Source organism: Sminthopsis crassicaudata, chromosome 1, assembly GCF_048593235.1.
Source record: "Sminthopsis crassicaudata isolate SCR6 chromosome 1, ASM4859323v1, whole genome shotgun sequence".
In the NCBI taxonomy this organism is placed as follows: Eukaryota; Metazoa; Chordata; class Mammalia; order Dasyuromorphia; family Dasyuridae; genus Sminthopsis; species Sminthopsis crassicaudata.
In genome coordinates this window covers 699,829,012-699,845,496 of record NC_133617.1, presented here as the reverse complement: position 1 = coordinate 699,845,496, position 16,485 = coordinate 699,829,012, and the positions used below count along the sequence as shown (strand labels likewise).

The 16,485-nt window shown below is 37.6% G+C and overlaps 1 protein-coding gene across 1 annotated transcript in view; it reads right to left on the bottom strand.

Annotated features, from left to right (window-relative positions):
* The window catches only part of LOC141551778 (netrin-4-like), a 59,638-nt gene extending 43,949 nt beyond the window's left edge, over positions 1-15,689 (bottom strand). The window contains exon 1 of the mRNA XM_074283812.1: positions 15,358-15,689. Coding sequence (XP_074139913.1) covers positions 15,358-15,424 — 67 coding nt within the window. The 5' untranslated portion in view covers positions 15,425-15,689. The remainder of the gene's footprint in view (positions 1-15,357) is intronic.
* Positions 15,690-16,485: the final 796 nt, after the last annotated feature.

The window sequence follows — 16,485 nt, the reverse complement described above, 5'->3', positions numbered from 1 at the left end:
TCCCATCTATCCTTCAAAGTCCAGTTTCAATTCAATTCTACAAAATCCCAGAGTTGGAATGAATTTTGGTGGAACATCAAGTCCAACATACCTAAACGAGAATTTGCTGAAATCCTGCCCAACTAATACATTTACTAATAAGAGCTGACATCCATGCCACTTCACATATTACAGAATACTTCCCTTACAACAGTCTTCTAAGGCAGAGAGGGCAATTTCACACTTCTACCATTTTATAAAAAGATTAAATTGATTCTGCAGGATTCCACAGACAATAGGTGTCAGAGCTGGGACTTGATGCCAGATCTTTTGACTCCAAATCATTCATTTATTCATTCAATCAGTATTTATTAAATATCACCAACAAGTGGCTCTCCAGTCTTTGCTTGAAGACCTCTAGTAAAGGGAACCTGCTATCTCTCAGGCAGCTCATTCTACTCTGGGACAGCTCTAAGGATCAGGAAGCAAAATCCACCTTTCTTCAAATTCTATCCAACTGTTCCCAGTCCTATCTGATGACTCTTCAGTTACTCAAATGCAGCTAACACATCTATCTTCCTAAATCTTATCTTCTTTTATTAAAATGATTTTCAAAGGTTTTCTTGATATGTTTTGTTTTACATTACAAATATTTACAGATTATGCCCACATTGTGATAGGTTTCCTGTCACTAAATAAAATTAATAATGTAATAATCTTATCTAAAATTGAATGCAGAAAGGTAGAAATATTACATGTATCCTTTTCAGACCATGATGCTATAGAAAGTACATGTAATAAAGAGTCATGGAAAGCTAAATCAAAAATTAATTGGAAACCAAAAATGAGTGGGTCAAATAACAAATCACAGAAATAATCAATACTTTCATCAAAAAGAATGACAATAATAAGACAATAGACCAACATTTATGGGATGCAACCAGAACAATACTTAGGGGAAATTTTATATCTCTAAATGCTTGCGTTAAAAACTAAAGAGTAGATCAATGAACTAGGGATGCAATTTTTAAAATCTAGAAAAAGAATAAATTTAAAACCCCCAATTAAACACTAAATTAGAAAAACCAAAGGAGAGATTAATAAAATTGAAAAAAAACTATTTAACTAATAAATAAAATTAAAGAAAAACTAATAATAAAGATAAACCTTTGGTTAATATGATTTTTAAAAAGAAAGAAGAAACTGAAATTACCAGTATCAAAAATAAAAAAGGTGAATTCACTGCCAATGAAGAGAAAATTTAAACAATGATTAGAACTATTTTGCCCAACTGCATGCCAATAAATCTGAAAATCTGAGTAAATGGACGAATATTTTTAAAAATATAAATTGTCCAGATTAGCAGAAGAGAAAATAAAATATTGAAATTGAACAAGTCATCATTAAACTTCCTAAGAAAAAAACTCTAGATCCAGATGGATTTACAAATAAATTCTACCAAACATTTAAAGAACAATTAATTTCATTACTATATAAATTATGTAGAGATAGATTTCCCTAATGAATATTGATGTAAAAAATTCAAATAAAAAATTAGCCAAAAAATTACAGCAATTTAACACTAGCATAATACAATATGATCAGGTAGGATTATATTAGGAATGCAGGACTGGTTCAATATTAGAAAAATAGTTAGCATAATTGAAATATCAACAATAAAACCAACAAAAATCATATGATTATCTCTATATATGCAGAAAAAAGCCTTTGACAAAATATAAAATAATAACAAATAGTATCATTTAAAACTACCAGTAAGCATTATTTGTAATGGGGATAAGCATTTCCAACTGAATCAGGGTGAAATGAAAATACCCAGTATTACCACTATTATTCAATATTATATTAGAAATGCTAGCATTAGCATTAAGAGAAGAAAAAGAAATGAAAAGAATTAGAATAGGCAATGAGAATGCAAAACCATCATTCTTTGCAGATGATATGACAGTATATTTAGAAAATACTAGAAAATCAACTAAAAACTATTTGAAATTATTAATAACTTTAACAAAGTTGCAAGAAGAAAATTTTTTACTAACAAAGTCCAGCAGCAAGAGATAGAAAGAGAAATTCCATTTAAAATAATAGGAGTCTATCTGCCAAGACAAATCCCAAAACTATATGAACACAGTTATAAGACAGTTCAAATAAATAAAGTCAGATCCAAATAATTGGAAAATATAAATTTCTCATGAGTAGACTGAGCTAATATAATAAAAAGGACAATTCTACCTAAATTAGTTTATTTATTCAGTTCCATACCAATCAAACTACCCAAAATTATTTTATAGAGCTTAAAAAGATTTAAAAAAATTCATCTGGAAGAATAAAAGCTCAATCATATCAAAGGAATTAATTTTAAAAATGTGAAAGAAGATGGTCTAGCAGTACCAGATCTCAAACTATATTATACAATTGTCAAAACAATCTGGCACTGGCTAAGAAACAGAGTGGTGGAATAGATTAAGTACAAATTACATTATAGTAAATAACCACAGTAATCTCATGTATGATAAACCCAAAGATCCAAGTTTGGGGAACAAAAACTCATTATTTGACAAAAACCACTGGAAAAACTGGAAAACTATATAGCAAAAGTTAGGCATAGGTCAATATCTCACATTGAATACCAAGATAAGGTCACAATGGGTACATGAGTTGCAATAAAAGATAATATCATAAGCAAGTTAGGAGAGCAAAGAATAGTTTACTTGTCACATCTATGGATAAGGGAAGAATTTAGAACCACACAAAAGATAGACAACATTCTGAAATGTAAAATGGATAATTTTGATTACATTAAATTAAAAAGAAACTTTTGCACAAACAAAACCAATGCAACCAAGATTAGAAGGAAAGCAGAAAGATGAAAAATGATTTTTATAGCAAGCATTTCTGATAAAGGTCTCATTTCTCAAATATATAGAGGACTGAGTCAAATTTATAATAACACAAATCATTCTCCAATTGATCAAAGGATATGAACAAGCAGTTTTCAAATAAAGGAATTAAAGCTATCTATAGTTATATGAAAAAAACTGCTCTAAAATTTTCTATTGACTAGAGAAATAGAAATTAAAACAATTCTGAGATGCCATTCACACCTATCAAATTAGTTAATATGACAGAAAAAGAGGGGGGCAATGATAATATTGGAGAGGATATGAAAAAATTGGGACACTAAAACACTGTTGATGAAGTTGTATACTGATTTAACCATTCTGGAGAGTAATTTGGAACTACGCCCAAAGGGCTATAAAACCCTTTGATCCAGAAATACCACTACTAGGTCTATATACCAAACAGATCATAAAAAAGGGGAAAAGGACTTACTTATACACAAATATTTATAGGAACTCTTTTTATGCTGGCAAAGAATTGGAAATAAAGGGAATGCACATTACTTGGGGAATGGTTAAACAAGTTGTAGTATATGAATAGAATGGAATATCATTGTGGCTGTTCATCAGGCAAATTTCAGAAAAATCTGGAAAGACTTACGAATTGATGCTGAGTAAAGTGAGCAGAAAGTACATTGTACACAGTAACAGCAGCATTGTGCTATGATCAACTTTGATTTAGCTCTTCTCAGCAATACAATAATACAAGATAATTCCAAAAGATTCATGATGGGAAATATGATGCACATCCAGAGAAAGAACTAAGGATTCTGAATATGAACTACAGCATAATATTTTCACTTTTTTGCATGTGATTTTTCCCTTTTGTTCTTTTTTCTTCATAATATAGAAATGTGTATATGTATAATTTATATCAAATTGCTTAGTGAATGCATCATTCTGCATTTGTAGCAATCCCTCAATCTCAGTTTTAAAAAATAAACAGAAATCTGTTTTCTCCTTTCCCTCCCCTCACTAAATTTTTTTAAAAAGAAAAAAATTAAATATGCATAGTCAAGCAAAACAAATTCTCCCCCAAAAGCTACATAAACACACACACAAATATAGGAATATATTGTCACATGTATGTATGTGTATATATATATGCATATGTGTGCAAATTATTGCATTGTATATATAGATATGTAATATAACATATATGCATGTATATCATGAATCATGCTGCCCCCTAAATCCATCACATCTTAGACAGGAGACAGATAACATGTTGATCATTACTGCTCTTCAAGAATCACAGATAAGTTGTTGTGGTGGTAATAATAGCTTACATCTTTCAAAAGTTGTTTGTGAAGGAATAGCTGAATAAGTTGTAGTTTATGAATGTGATGGAATACTTCAGTGATTTAAAAAATGATGAAGGGGATGATTTCAGAGAAACCTGAAAACTTTTGTATCAACTGATAAGTGAAGTGAGCAGAACCAGAAAAGCAATTTATAATATAACATCAAAATTATAAAAATAATTTTGAAGATTTTTAGAAACCGATGAAAAACTAAATCAGCAGAACCAAGAGAACAATTTTTATAGTTACAACAATACTATGTCTCATCTTTTCCAAGATTTATCCCCATTTCTGTCACTAGACTCTCACATTACACGAATCTGAGTCCCCATCCTGACTACTCTCTTCAGAATGCCACCCAGCTTACCAATGTCCAACCTAAAATGCGGTATTCAGGACTGAACACAATGCTGCAGGTATGATCTAAGATCAGGTCACAGTACAGTGATAGTGTACGAAGGCAGCATTAGCTTTCTTGCCTGATCTTTCATATTCTTGTCTCATATCATTCTTGTAGTCTACTAAAACCCCCAAATATTTTTCAATGAATCACTGTTTATCCACACTTATTCCATCTTATACATGTGAATCTGTGTTTTTCTATTTGTTTTTTAAATCAAGTATAAGACTTGATGAATCCTCTGATAGCCAACTCTAGAATGGCTTTTCCCCTTTCTCTTCCCCATAGTTCTTGACTGTATCTCAGGTTAGGACACTAGCTTGTCATAACAGAATAAGCCTGGACTTTGGTATCTGATAATGCTGCCTCTGATGCTTGCTACCTAGGAGTCCTTGAATAAATCATTTGATCTTTATAGGTTTCAGTTTCCTTATCTGTCAAATGAGTTGGATTTCATGGTCTCAGGGGTCCCTTCCAGTTCTATATTTATGAACCTATAAAGGATGCTTCCTGTAGCATTTCTCTTTGATTGTTCCAATCTCACCTCTCAAGTTCACAAGGACCTCTGAGTTGTATGTAGGAAGTTTTGACTTCCTTTCTATATTCCTGAAGAATCCACAAGAGGGTGAAGCACAGAGTAGGTGATCCACAAACATCTGTTGAGTTAAATTGGGAGGCCGTGTGGTATGGTAGAAAGAGCATTGGGTCATCATACCTAGAACGCACTCTCTCTACATCACTTCTATTCTTCAGGTGAAATGCCACATGACTCTCACACAAAGTCTGTCCTGATCCTCACATTTCCTCCTCCCATTACCCCTACCCTCCTTGGTGCAAACTACTTAATCTATCCATAGAAATGAGGGTGATCCCTGCATTCTCTGCTTAACAAGCAAGGGTGTGATAGAGCCAAATCATTCCTTGTTAACTTTTCAGTGTCAGCATTTGTGCCTCAGAAATGAGGAAATGTAAATCTGGATCTGATTTGTTATTTTGTTGTCTAGGCTTAAGAAAATAATTAGGACAATGTCAGTAATACATATTGAACCTAACAGAATATGGTGGGTATATTTTCCTCCATGCCCAGCTGATTGTTAAACATTTACCAGGATACCTCTGCTTCCAGGGCTGCTGTGAGGAAAATGCTTCATAAATTATAAAGTATTGTGGGAATGTTAGCTTTCTTAAATTTATTTGTACAGGAGACTCCAGACTCCATGGTAGTACCAAGTATTGAGCAAACTCTCTTCAAGCAAAAAATGCTAGAGACCACAGCTTCTCAGTTACTTGTACTTCTTTGATTAATGGTATGACTTTGGGTGTGTCATTAACCTTACTTTGAGAAATCAATCTGATACCCTGTCCAATCCCTATAGTTCTTGACATCCATATTCCCTTTTCTCAGCACTTCATTGAGGGGAAAGGCATGGGGACATTTCCAATCACTCATTTACACAAAGTACCCCACTTTTTTGAGGCAATTAGGGCTAAATGACTTGTCAAAGTCACACAACTAGTAATTATCTAAAGCCAGATCTCAGCTCAGGTCCTCCTGACTTCAGTATCCCACTTTCAAAACCTGAATCATATCCTTAAAATAAAAAGAAATAGAAGGAAAGCCTAGGGAAAGTGAAGACTATGAAAAAAATCCTTTTGCTTTGCATCATTTCACAAGATTCCATCATTCACAAACACTAATGAGTACTTTGAGATCCACATGAAAAAGTTGCCCATAAGGTACTTGTTTAGTAGTTCTGTCTTGGTTAATAACTATTCCTTGACATCCCACAACATGCAGTTGCAGGGAGATCGGCTACATTTCAGTGACAGAAATTGCTAATTATTGCTTCTTTTTCTTTCTTACCAACTAGAATAAAATTCATTGACTCTAAAACAAAACAAAACATAAAAAGCAAGAGGAGTTCCCAACAGAAACTGCCATGCAGAAAAAGTGAGAATAAGGAGCTCTTAACTGGAGGATATTGGTGCTAAGAGAGGAGCAAAGGCAGATTAAGGATGCCCTTACCCTAATAGAAGCTTCTAGCTAAAAACTTTAGAACAAAGAAATCAACTGTAGAAGAAAGCCAGTGGCCTAATCAATCAGAGGTTCTTAATCTTGTTTGCTCATGAACCCCTTTGACAGCCCAGAGAAACCCATGGACTCTTCTCAGAAAAATGTTTTTAAGTGCAAAAAATAAAATACAAATTACAAAAATGCCAAATTATCAAAACATATATATATATATATATACACATTTATATAAACAACGAGCTCATAGTCCTCGGGTTGAGCATCTTTGGGCCAGCTAATCCCTGTTCTTTCCAACTCTAAAATTCAGGAAGGAAGCCCCACACAAAGAATAAACATTGCACTTGGGACAAAGGATCTGAGTTCATCTTCCAGTTTTTCCTCTCACTACTTATGAAGTTTTGGGAAAACCCTTTCCCATCTTTCTTATCTGTAAAATGATAGGGTTGGACTAATGTGACCTCCAAGGTCTTTTCCAATTCTAAATTTATGATCCCACGATCTGTAGTTCTCATCCATAAATATAAACTCTGTCACAGTCTGTCCTCTGTCAAGGCTTAAAGTGTGACCTTTCCAAGAGTATTTGATTTTCCCTATTCTTCCAGGGGAATTCAGAACACTGGAAAACCTTCAAAATTTAAAATTATGAATGGCTCAAGTAGAATGTCAGTCACTGTTGGGGAGAGCATCTTTGGGCTAACTGAATGCGAATTGGTATTGTTATCAGATCACAAATTTAGAGCTCAAGGGGACCTTAAAGGCCATTGAATCTCACCTCTCTCATTTTATAGTTGAGAAAACAGGTCCAAAGATATCAAAGGAATTGTCTAGGATTATACAAGTAGTAAGTGGTTGAGGCAGGATTGAAACTCAAAACCAGGAACAAGCCTGAAGGCTCAGGATAATTCTGGAAGTAGGCAGACAGGCAAGTACAACACCCTGAAGTCCTGGCAGGCCCTACAGGTAAAGAAAGCACTGTGCTCAAAAAGCACAAACACTGAGGTTCAGAATGTTCATAGAAAGCCCCAAAATTCTGGCAAATGTGGAAAGAATCACTCAATGGCTGAATCTGCTGGCTAGGAAAGCCCACGGGGCCCATTAATTTCCTCATCAGAAAGACACATTATAAAATCAGATATAGCTCCAGAAATCATTGGATCTAAAGTCATAAAGCCTGGGATTTCTGGGTCTGTATACTGTATAATTCTGGGTAAATTGCTTTACCTTTCTGAGTTAGGTTAGTTTTCTCCCCATCAAAAAAGAAAATAATATTTCATTATCTATCTCACAAAATTGTTCTGAATAATACAAATTGCGCTATTAACATGGGAACTCTAATTCTTATTAATCAGTCTGTATTTCTGTAGGTTTAAAGTATATCCAGTTTTGGTCTGATTACTACAAGAGAAACTCATGGGCCTTCTGCCCTCATGGAACTTACAGTCTAACTAGGGGAAGAAGTGGAATATAAAGAGGTGGTAAAACTGCCACCATGACAATACTATGTGAGCTGGATTAAGGCTGGGCCCCCTTTCCAGGACTCAGTCACCATTCTCTGTTGTTAAATGAGGGCATTGGGACTTAGGACCTCAAAGATCCCTTCCCACTTCAGCAGTTAATGCTCTTAAAAGACCCTTTCTGTTCCAATATCTCTGATCTAAGACCCCATTCCCATTCTAGTATTTTGTTTTCTCCTTGAAAAGTTCCTTCCAATTTTGAGATTTGCTGACCTTTGAGATCACTTTCAGAACTAACTCTCCAGGATGGCAAAGAATCTTAAATCAACTTCCTTCAGTCTTTTCCAGGGAGCCTCATTATCCATCCCTGGGGGCATCTCAGGAGCTTCCCTCTGAACCTCTTCCAAGTTCTCTTGGAGCTTGTGTGGTTTTGGAATCAAAACTGGGAATTGCTCTTTAAGGCGAGGCTATTCCAACTTTTTGAAGTAACTTAACTTGTAAATTTTTAAAAATTAATAAAATTGTTGAGCCCTAATCAAACAATTTTAGTGATATATCCAAGGCAAATAGTAAGAAAGCTAAATTTATACCCATTTGGAGTCAGTGGCAATGGCAAGGATGCTTAAAATACAAATCATAATGATAATATAAAAATAAACTTAAAAAACCTATTAGGATAATAAGACTGAGGGGTATAGATCTGCTAAAAAAACTGGTTTTCCTTTTCCTAAGTCATAGCAGTTTTGAAGCACTTACTATGTGCTAAGCACTGAGAATACAACAAAAGTAATAGTCCCTATGATTAAGAAGCTTATACTTTATTGATAGAATGTAACTTGTTTGCAGATAAAGAAATGCGGTTATATATTTAGATGTATGTAAATATAAATATATGCATATGCATATCCACATATACACATATTGTACAGACATATCATGCATTTACATGTATGCATACACATATAGACATAACTAGCTATAGATGAGAAAGAGGGAGAGGGAAAGGGAAAGAGAGGCAGGGAGAGGGAAAGAAGAGGAGGGAGGGAAGAGGAGAGGGAGAGAGGGGGCAGGGGAAAGAAGGGGAGAGAAATAGAAACAGAGAGACAAGGACAGAGAGAGATAGAGACAGAAACAACAAAGAGACTGACAGAGAGAGAGAGAGAGACAAACAGAGAGACAGAGAGACAGAAAGAGAGAGGAAGGAGGGAGGGAGAAAAAAGAGGGAAAGAAAGAGGAGGGGACAGAGAAAGGGAGAAGGGAGGAGGAAAGGAAAGAAAGAAGAAGAGGGAAAGGGAAAGAGTATCAGTAAGAAGGAAAGAGGGGAAGGGAGGGAAAGGAAGAGGGAGAGACAGGGAAGGGGAGAGGGGAGAGAGAGAGAGAGAGAGAGAGAGAGAGAGAGAGAGAGAGAGAGAGAGAGAGAGAGAGAGAGAGAGAGAGAGAGAGAGAGAGAGAGAGAGAGAGAGAGAAACTAGATCTATGATTTTCTTGATAAAAGGAATACTCAGGTGAGAAATTTCCCTTTGTTATTATAAGCAGCATTTTCTCCACCTGTTGAAAGATTAACTAACTGACAGTTACAGAGAGAGACAGACAGATATAGACATATATATACACATATTACATACATACATACAAAGGGATCTTGGCAAGTTCAAGAATCAGGAAAGGCCTTTTGAAGGAGTTACCTTTGAGATAAACCTTAAAAAGAACTAGGGATTTAGGAGCTGGATATGGGGAGGAAGAGCATTCCAGGTACCCGGAACAGCCTGTGCAGATCCATGGAGGTGAAAGAAGGAATATCGTGTCTCAGAAACACTAACACTAAATTAGTGGAACAGAGGACATCAGAGAAAGCCCTATGTAATCAACTTGAGAGGAAGCTGGAACCAGTCAATGAAAAGCAGCTCCTTACCATAGACACGTACTTATCTCTAAAACATTTGTTGCAAACTTCCCTGGCTGGGTATGATATAGTGGAAACTAAGTTGCAATTAGAATCCCAACACTACTATCTCAGTCCAAGCTCTCTTTATTCCCTGGGGACTCTTGGCTTGTCACTTCCCCCCGTGGGATGCAGCTTTTTCATGTAGGATGAAGGTCTGATTAGTACTTCAAAAAATTACCTGGATCTGCAGTCAGTGAACTTAGCTCTGATTCTTATTCTACTGTATTTGGAAGCAAAATGAGGAGGTTCAAATCCTGTCTCTCCTACTTACCACCTGGGCAAGTCAGAATCCTTATCTATGAAACTCAGGCAATGGATTGAATGATATTGAAAATCTTTTCCAGATCTAAATCTGTGATTTAATAGAACAAGAACTCCGCATCCTTGCACCTGCTTTTAAGTATTTTGATAAGTGCATTTTAATATGATTTATTTTCTTTGAAATCTGATATGTCTTATTTTATACATTTAAAAACAATATTCCAAAAAAGGGACCATAGGCTTCACCAGCCTGCTACAGAGGTCCAGGACACATACTTAAGGAGCCTTCTTAAAAGAATCCCATGAACCTCCTTTGTTGTCAGTTTCACTATCAATTCAATAAACATTTATTAAGCGCCTTCTGTGTGCCAGGCACTAGGGACAAAAAAACAAAAATAAAAGTCCCTAATTTTAAAATCCTCTTTAGGGAAACAATCACAAATATTTATTAAATATCTACTGTGTTCCAGAAACTGTGCTAAGTGGTGAGGATCCAAAGAAAGGCAAAAGACAATGACTTACCCTTTAGGATTCCCAATCTAAAGGAGACAACATGCAAACAATTTATGTACAAACAGGCAATAGATTGGATAAGTAGGAGATAATCAACAGAGTGGAGGTGCTAGCAATAAGGGAGATTGGGAAATGTTTCCCTAAGAAAGCAAGATTTTACTTAACCAAGAAAGCCAGGTAGAGGAGATGAGGAGGAGAAGCATACCAAGCATGAAGTACAGCTAAAGAAAATGCCCAGAGCTGGAGATGAAGGGTCTTCTGGGAGGATAAACTAGGAGGCTAATGACATTGGATGGTGGAATACATGGGAGGGTGTAAAGTGTAAGAAAACTGGAATGTTGAAGTGAGGTGAGGGGTGGAATGGAGCAGGATATAAAGGACTTTGAACATCAAACGAGGTTTTATATTTGATCCCGCAGGTTATAGAGAGCTACAGGAGTTTATTGAGTATGTCTGTCTATAGAGTGATAAAACACATGTACATAAACCGTATGTGAAATACATACAAAATAATTTCAGAAAGGTATTGGAAAACAAAGAGGCCAATAGCTGAAAGAAAGGTTTCATATTAAATATAATGCTCACAGAAGCACTTTTTTATAGCAAAAAACCACAAAGTGTCCATCATCATGGAATACCTAAACCAATGGTTTCATCAATGAGATGGAATATTATCTTTCTTTCTATAAACTAGTGTTAGAAGTACTAGGAAATCAGAGAAACATGGTTGGATATATAAGCTCATTCAAAGTGAAATAGAACCCATATAAATAGCATATACAATGGTCACAACCGCATAAATCAAAAGTTCAAATAATAATAAAACAAATAATAAAGTCTATGTCATTATAATGACCAATCCTGAAGAGAGAAAATCTTTTCCTTCCTTTCAACAGCCAGGTAGAAGACTATACTCAGCTGATTTCATTTTTTTTCTAAAATTTTTGCTACAAGGGGCAGCTAGGTGGCGCAGTGGATAGAATACCAGCTGGGAAGTCAGGAGGACCTAAGTTCAAATATGGCCTCATACACTTAACACTTCCTGGCTGTGTGACCCTGGGCAAGTCACTTAACCCCAATTACCTCACCAAAAAACAAATAAAATTTTTGCTACAAAGGGGAATGCATATAGTATTATAAATAAAATTAATAATAATAGTAAAATATAATAAAATGATTATATATAATATATAATATAATGTAATAAAAGTATTAAAATATAATATTAAAATATATTAGACATAATATTGTGTAATGTGATATATTAATAATACAATACATTATGTTACATAATATAACATCATATTATATAATCTATTATGTATATCATATAATTATAATATTACATAATCGATTATAAAAAATAGAAAATTTAATATTAAACAATAAAAAATGAAAATTCATTAAAATGAAACTATTTTTCAAAAAAAATGATATTAGACTAGGTGATCTCTGAAATTCCTTCTACCTTTAATTTTAAGATCCTATAACTAAAAGATATCTACCATGTCTTCTAGCTCTACCATGATTTTATCTAAAACCAGTCACCTCCTTAGAGTTCTCCCAATCTTCCAGATTAATCCAGGTTTTCACTATAAAATTCAGGGTAAAAGCCCCTTCTCTTTAAACAGTACATCTTCATAATCAATGCCAGACCCCTAGTTATGCTATAATGATGTCAGACAAGACTCTTGTTCTCATTAGAAAATAAGCAATGGACTCAGAATCATCTCACTACAATTTCCATGGATTTTTTTTCATACTGTATTCAGGCATAACAGAAAGTGTCCATTCAGTAAAGATTGCCATCATTACTCAGACTCTTGGCCCGGGAGGGTAGAACTAACGGCAGTGGGTGGAAGGGGAAGATGGGGCAGATTTCTGGGAAGTTAAGAGGAAAATTCTCAATAATGACGCTGTTCTCAAATGGACTAGGTAATCTTAGGAGGCAGTTGATTCCTTATTATTGAAAGTTTTCAAATAGATGCTTTTTATCAAAATTGTAGAGGGGATTCTTGGTCACATGTAACCCATTGGTCCATCCATAGCAATGATGGGACCAAGAATCTGGTGACTTCAGTCTTATCCCTAACTACTATCTGCACTTTATTTACCTTTGGACAAGATTAGCTCTTCTTCAGAGATTCTAAAAGTTTCTGTCCCCCAACCTTGTGCTTCCTTCCCCAATTATATATACCTTCATTGATAAAAAACAATAGATGCTAACAATAAAAATAATTACCACGTTTATGAAGCACTTTAAAGCTTGCAAGGCACTTTCAAATATGATCTCATTTGATACAACATCAACATCCCTAGACAGATGCTATTATGACCCCCCATTTTATAGATAAGAAAACTGAGGCAGGCAGAGGTTAAGTGACTAGCCTAGTAGTTCACAGCTAGTAAGTGTGTCTGAGGCAGGATTTGAACTTAGCTCTTTCTGACTTCAAGTGTAGCACTCTCTCTTCTTGATCAGCTAGCTCTAGTCTGTTGATTTCTGAAAAGCTTTTCAATTGTGTTATATATGTGTGTATACACACACACACACACATATATATGTATGTATATATATAAATTCCAGAAGAAAAAAAAATATATATATATATTTCTGGAATTTCAATCCTATCCTATAAACCAGGGTAGCTATCAGGCCAGACCAAATTTCAAAGCATACTATGGCAAAAGGGATGCTGGACTTACCAATCTCTGGCACTAGCATCACAACCATTCCAATCCAAACAAAACCAGTCTTTTTGAAGATAGAGAATATCCCCTTGTTGTGACAAAGATCTGCCATGACTCAGTCAAATGCCAACCAGTTTTCTTCCTTTGCCTCTGGCATTCATTACTTCCTCATGCCATTTTCTCAAAGACACTGTAATTTAAATACTTTTTGCATTTTACATGTCTCTATGGTGTGCGATTTGGGGGGGTGAAGCTGAGAAGTGCAAGGAGAACTAATCTCTGCAAAAGGTCAACAAAATGAAGACAGGAGTTAGGGAGAGGACCCTGGTCATTAGATTCCTGGCCCAATTATTAAGGTGTCTTGCCTTGATTCCTGAATTAAGAGTTTTGCTTCAAATAATCAATGTAAACTATGCCTGAACATTTCCTGCATCTTATCAATTACATAAATTATCTTGTATGTGTATTATAATTACCATCAGTAATTTATATATATAATACCTATGTTTTGTAATTTTCAACACACTTTTACATTCATTAATTCCATTCTCACAACAATCCTATGAAGAGACTGGGAACTTATCTTTACCTTACAGCTAAAGAAATTCAGACTGAGAGAGGTAATTACATGGCTACATGAAACTTGCTCTCTGTCTCTCTGTCTCCCTCTGCTCTTTGTCTCTCTGTCTTTTCTCTCTTTACTCTAATTTCATTTATCCCAATGACTAACACCCAGAAAAATAAGAATAGCTATTCTTTCTCCTCACAAGTTTCGCCAGTACATAATGTTTTACGTTGTTATTCTAAACAATTGCACTTCCCTCTGTGGATTATTTCCAATTTATCCTGTATCTAGCTTGTATGTGCATAGTAATTTGCACACTGTGCCCCCAATAGATCATGAGCTCGTCCAGAGCAGAAACTCTGACTATTCTTCATTTATTTAGCGTTTGGTACATAAGCAGGTATACAGTAAATGCCTATTGACTGACTAAAATATTAACAAAGTATTGAAGGGAGAATGGATAATCAAGTCCATCTGGACTAGTTAGTGGTTTTTATCTCGAAACAAAGTTACCATTTCCTAAACGCAGTTCACCATGTATCCTAAAGCTGTAACAATACTGGGTTTCTAGGTTCTGGTCTTGATTCTGTAAGCTCCGATAAATAACTTCCCCCCCATTTCCACTTCAGAAAAAATGAAGGGGACCCACTAGAGATTTTAAAACTGGAGTCCACGAATTTATTTTTAAAAATATGTTTATATTTGAAATCCGAGGTACTTCCATGGAACTGGTTTCTTTTGTAAGCACGGGCATTTTAGTTTATGAATTTGAAAACCTGATTTTGAGAGGCTCCTTCAGACTAGCAGAGGGGTCCAGGACACCCACAAAAGAGTTAATAACCACGGGCTAGGTGATTTCTGAGACTCGTCCCATCTCTGACAGTCCGTCTATCTTTGGGTTTCTGAGACCCGTGCTAGTTCTACGGTTCCCTTCCGCTCTGACGCTCCGGGTTCTAAGGTGCTTTCGCGTTGCACTAGTTCGGCTTCTGAGGTCGAGAACAATTCTGACCTGTCCATTTTCCCCGGCCTGACATTTCTGTCCGTCCCCGAAGACAAAGCAACCGGCTCCGTTTTCAGCCGGGTCTCGGGGTCTCGGGGTCTCTCTGGAGTCGGGAGGTGGGGAATAGCAATAGAAGGAAATCAATCATTCCTAGAGATGGGAGAGAAGAGGGTCTACGGGGTTAATTCCTGCTCTGTCCCAGGAAGGGCAGGGGAAGGCGGACTGCTTAAAGGAATCCACGCTCCTTCCCCCTGCCCGCACCCCCTGACCTTAGCGCGTGCGTCCGCATCCTTACCTGCCTCAGCAGAGCCGGAGACCGCGTAATGCAGAAGTAAGATGAGGACGAGCCCGAGGGCCGCCATGGCTGCTAGAAGGGCTGCCGTCCTTCGCGTCCGAGCCCGAGCCCCGGACCCGCTCCTCACGCCAGCGGGGCGGCCGGCGGGGCCATGCTCTCCACTCTTCCCCGGCTCCCTCACCCGCGCCCTGGGCGGGGGCGTGCAGGGGAGGGCATCGCTCTCCGGAAAGTTGGGGAGGAGCGGGAAAGGGAGGATGCGCGGAGGGAGAGGGGCGCACGCTGAGCGCGCCCGGGACTCACCTGCCTCCCGAAACTTCCTACCCAAACTACTGCTAACGAGGATCGCTTCTCAGTGCTGGGCGAGGAGCCTCGTGCCGGTCTAGCCCCGGGACAACGCTGCGCACCCAACAGAAGCCCTGGCCGCCTCTCCCCCAGGGCCAGGCTTCGTGCCGGGCAGTCGCCCCGTGGCTTCCTCTAATGCCCAAGTAGCAGAGAAGAAAAAAATGGGGGGGGGGGGAGAGGGAGAGGGACAGCGGGCGGGGAGAGTGAACAAGAAGGGCCTTGAAGACTCAGTGCGTCTTGTCCCGACTCCAGCATCGGGCTCCCAGGCCCAGAACTTAGCTTTGGGGAAGGGGACGGAGGGGCAAAGAGGGGCAGAGCAGAGCAATCCTAAGAGACAGCTTGGAGGAGGAGGGATAGGGGAAAATTACATTATTTCCCTGCGTCACCGACCCCCTTTCTGTCCCAGGTCCCGTCGGTGACCCAGCGCTCCTGTGCCCTTGCAGCTGCCCCCCACTCCCCCTCGCTCTTGCAGGGGCTCTTGCACTCGGCTCAGTCTGGCTCCTAAGACTGGCTTCACACTAAAGTCTGCCAGTCTGTCGGCTTGGATCGGGGAGGCTGGGCGGGGGCATACTCCTGGCCCTTTAAATTAAATGCCCAGCACGTGGGTATCGCCACTCCCTTCCCTAGGGTCTCCAGTCTAACCGCGTGGACATTGTCTCAGGAGCGCCCTCTGCCAATGCTTCTCTTCCCTAACCCATCGTGCCTCCCTCCTTGCCTGGCAGAAGCCATCCAATCAATCACCAATCACGAGTCCCAGAACCGGAGGATGTTAGAGCTGGGGAGAGT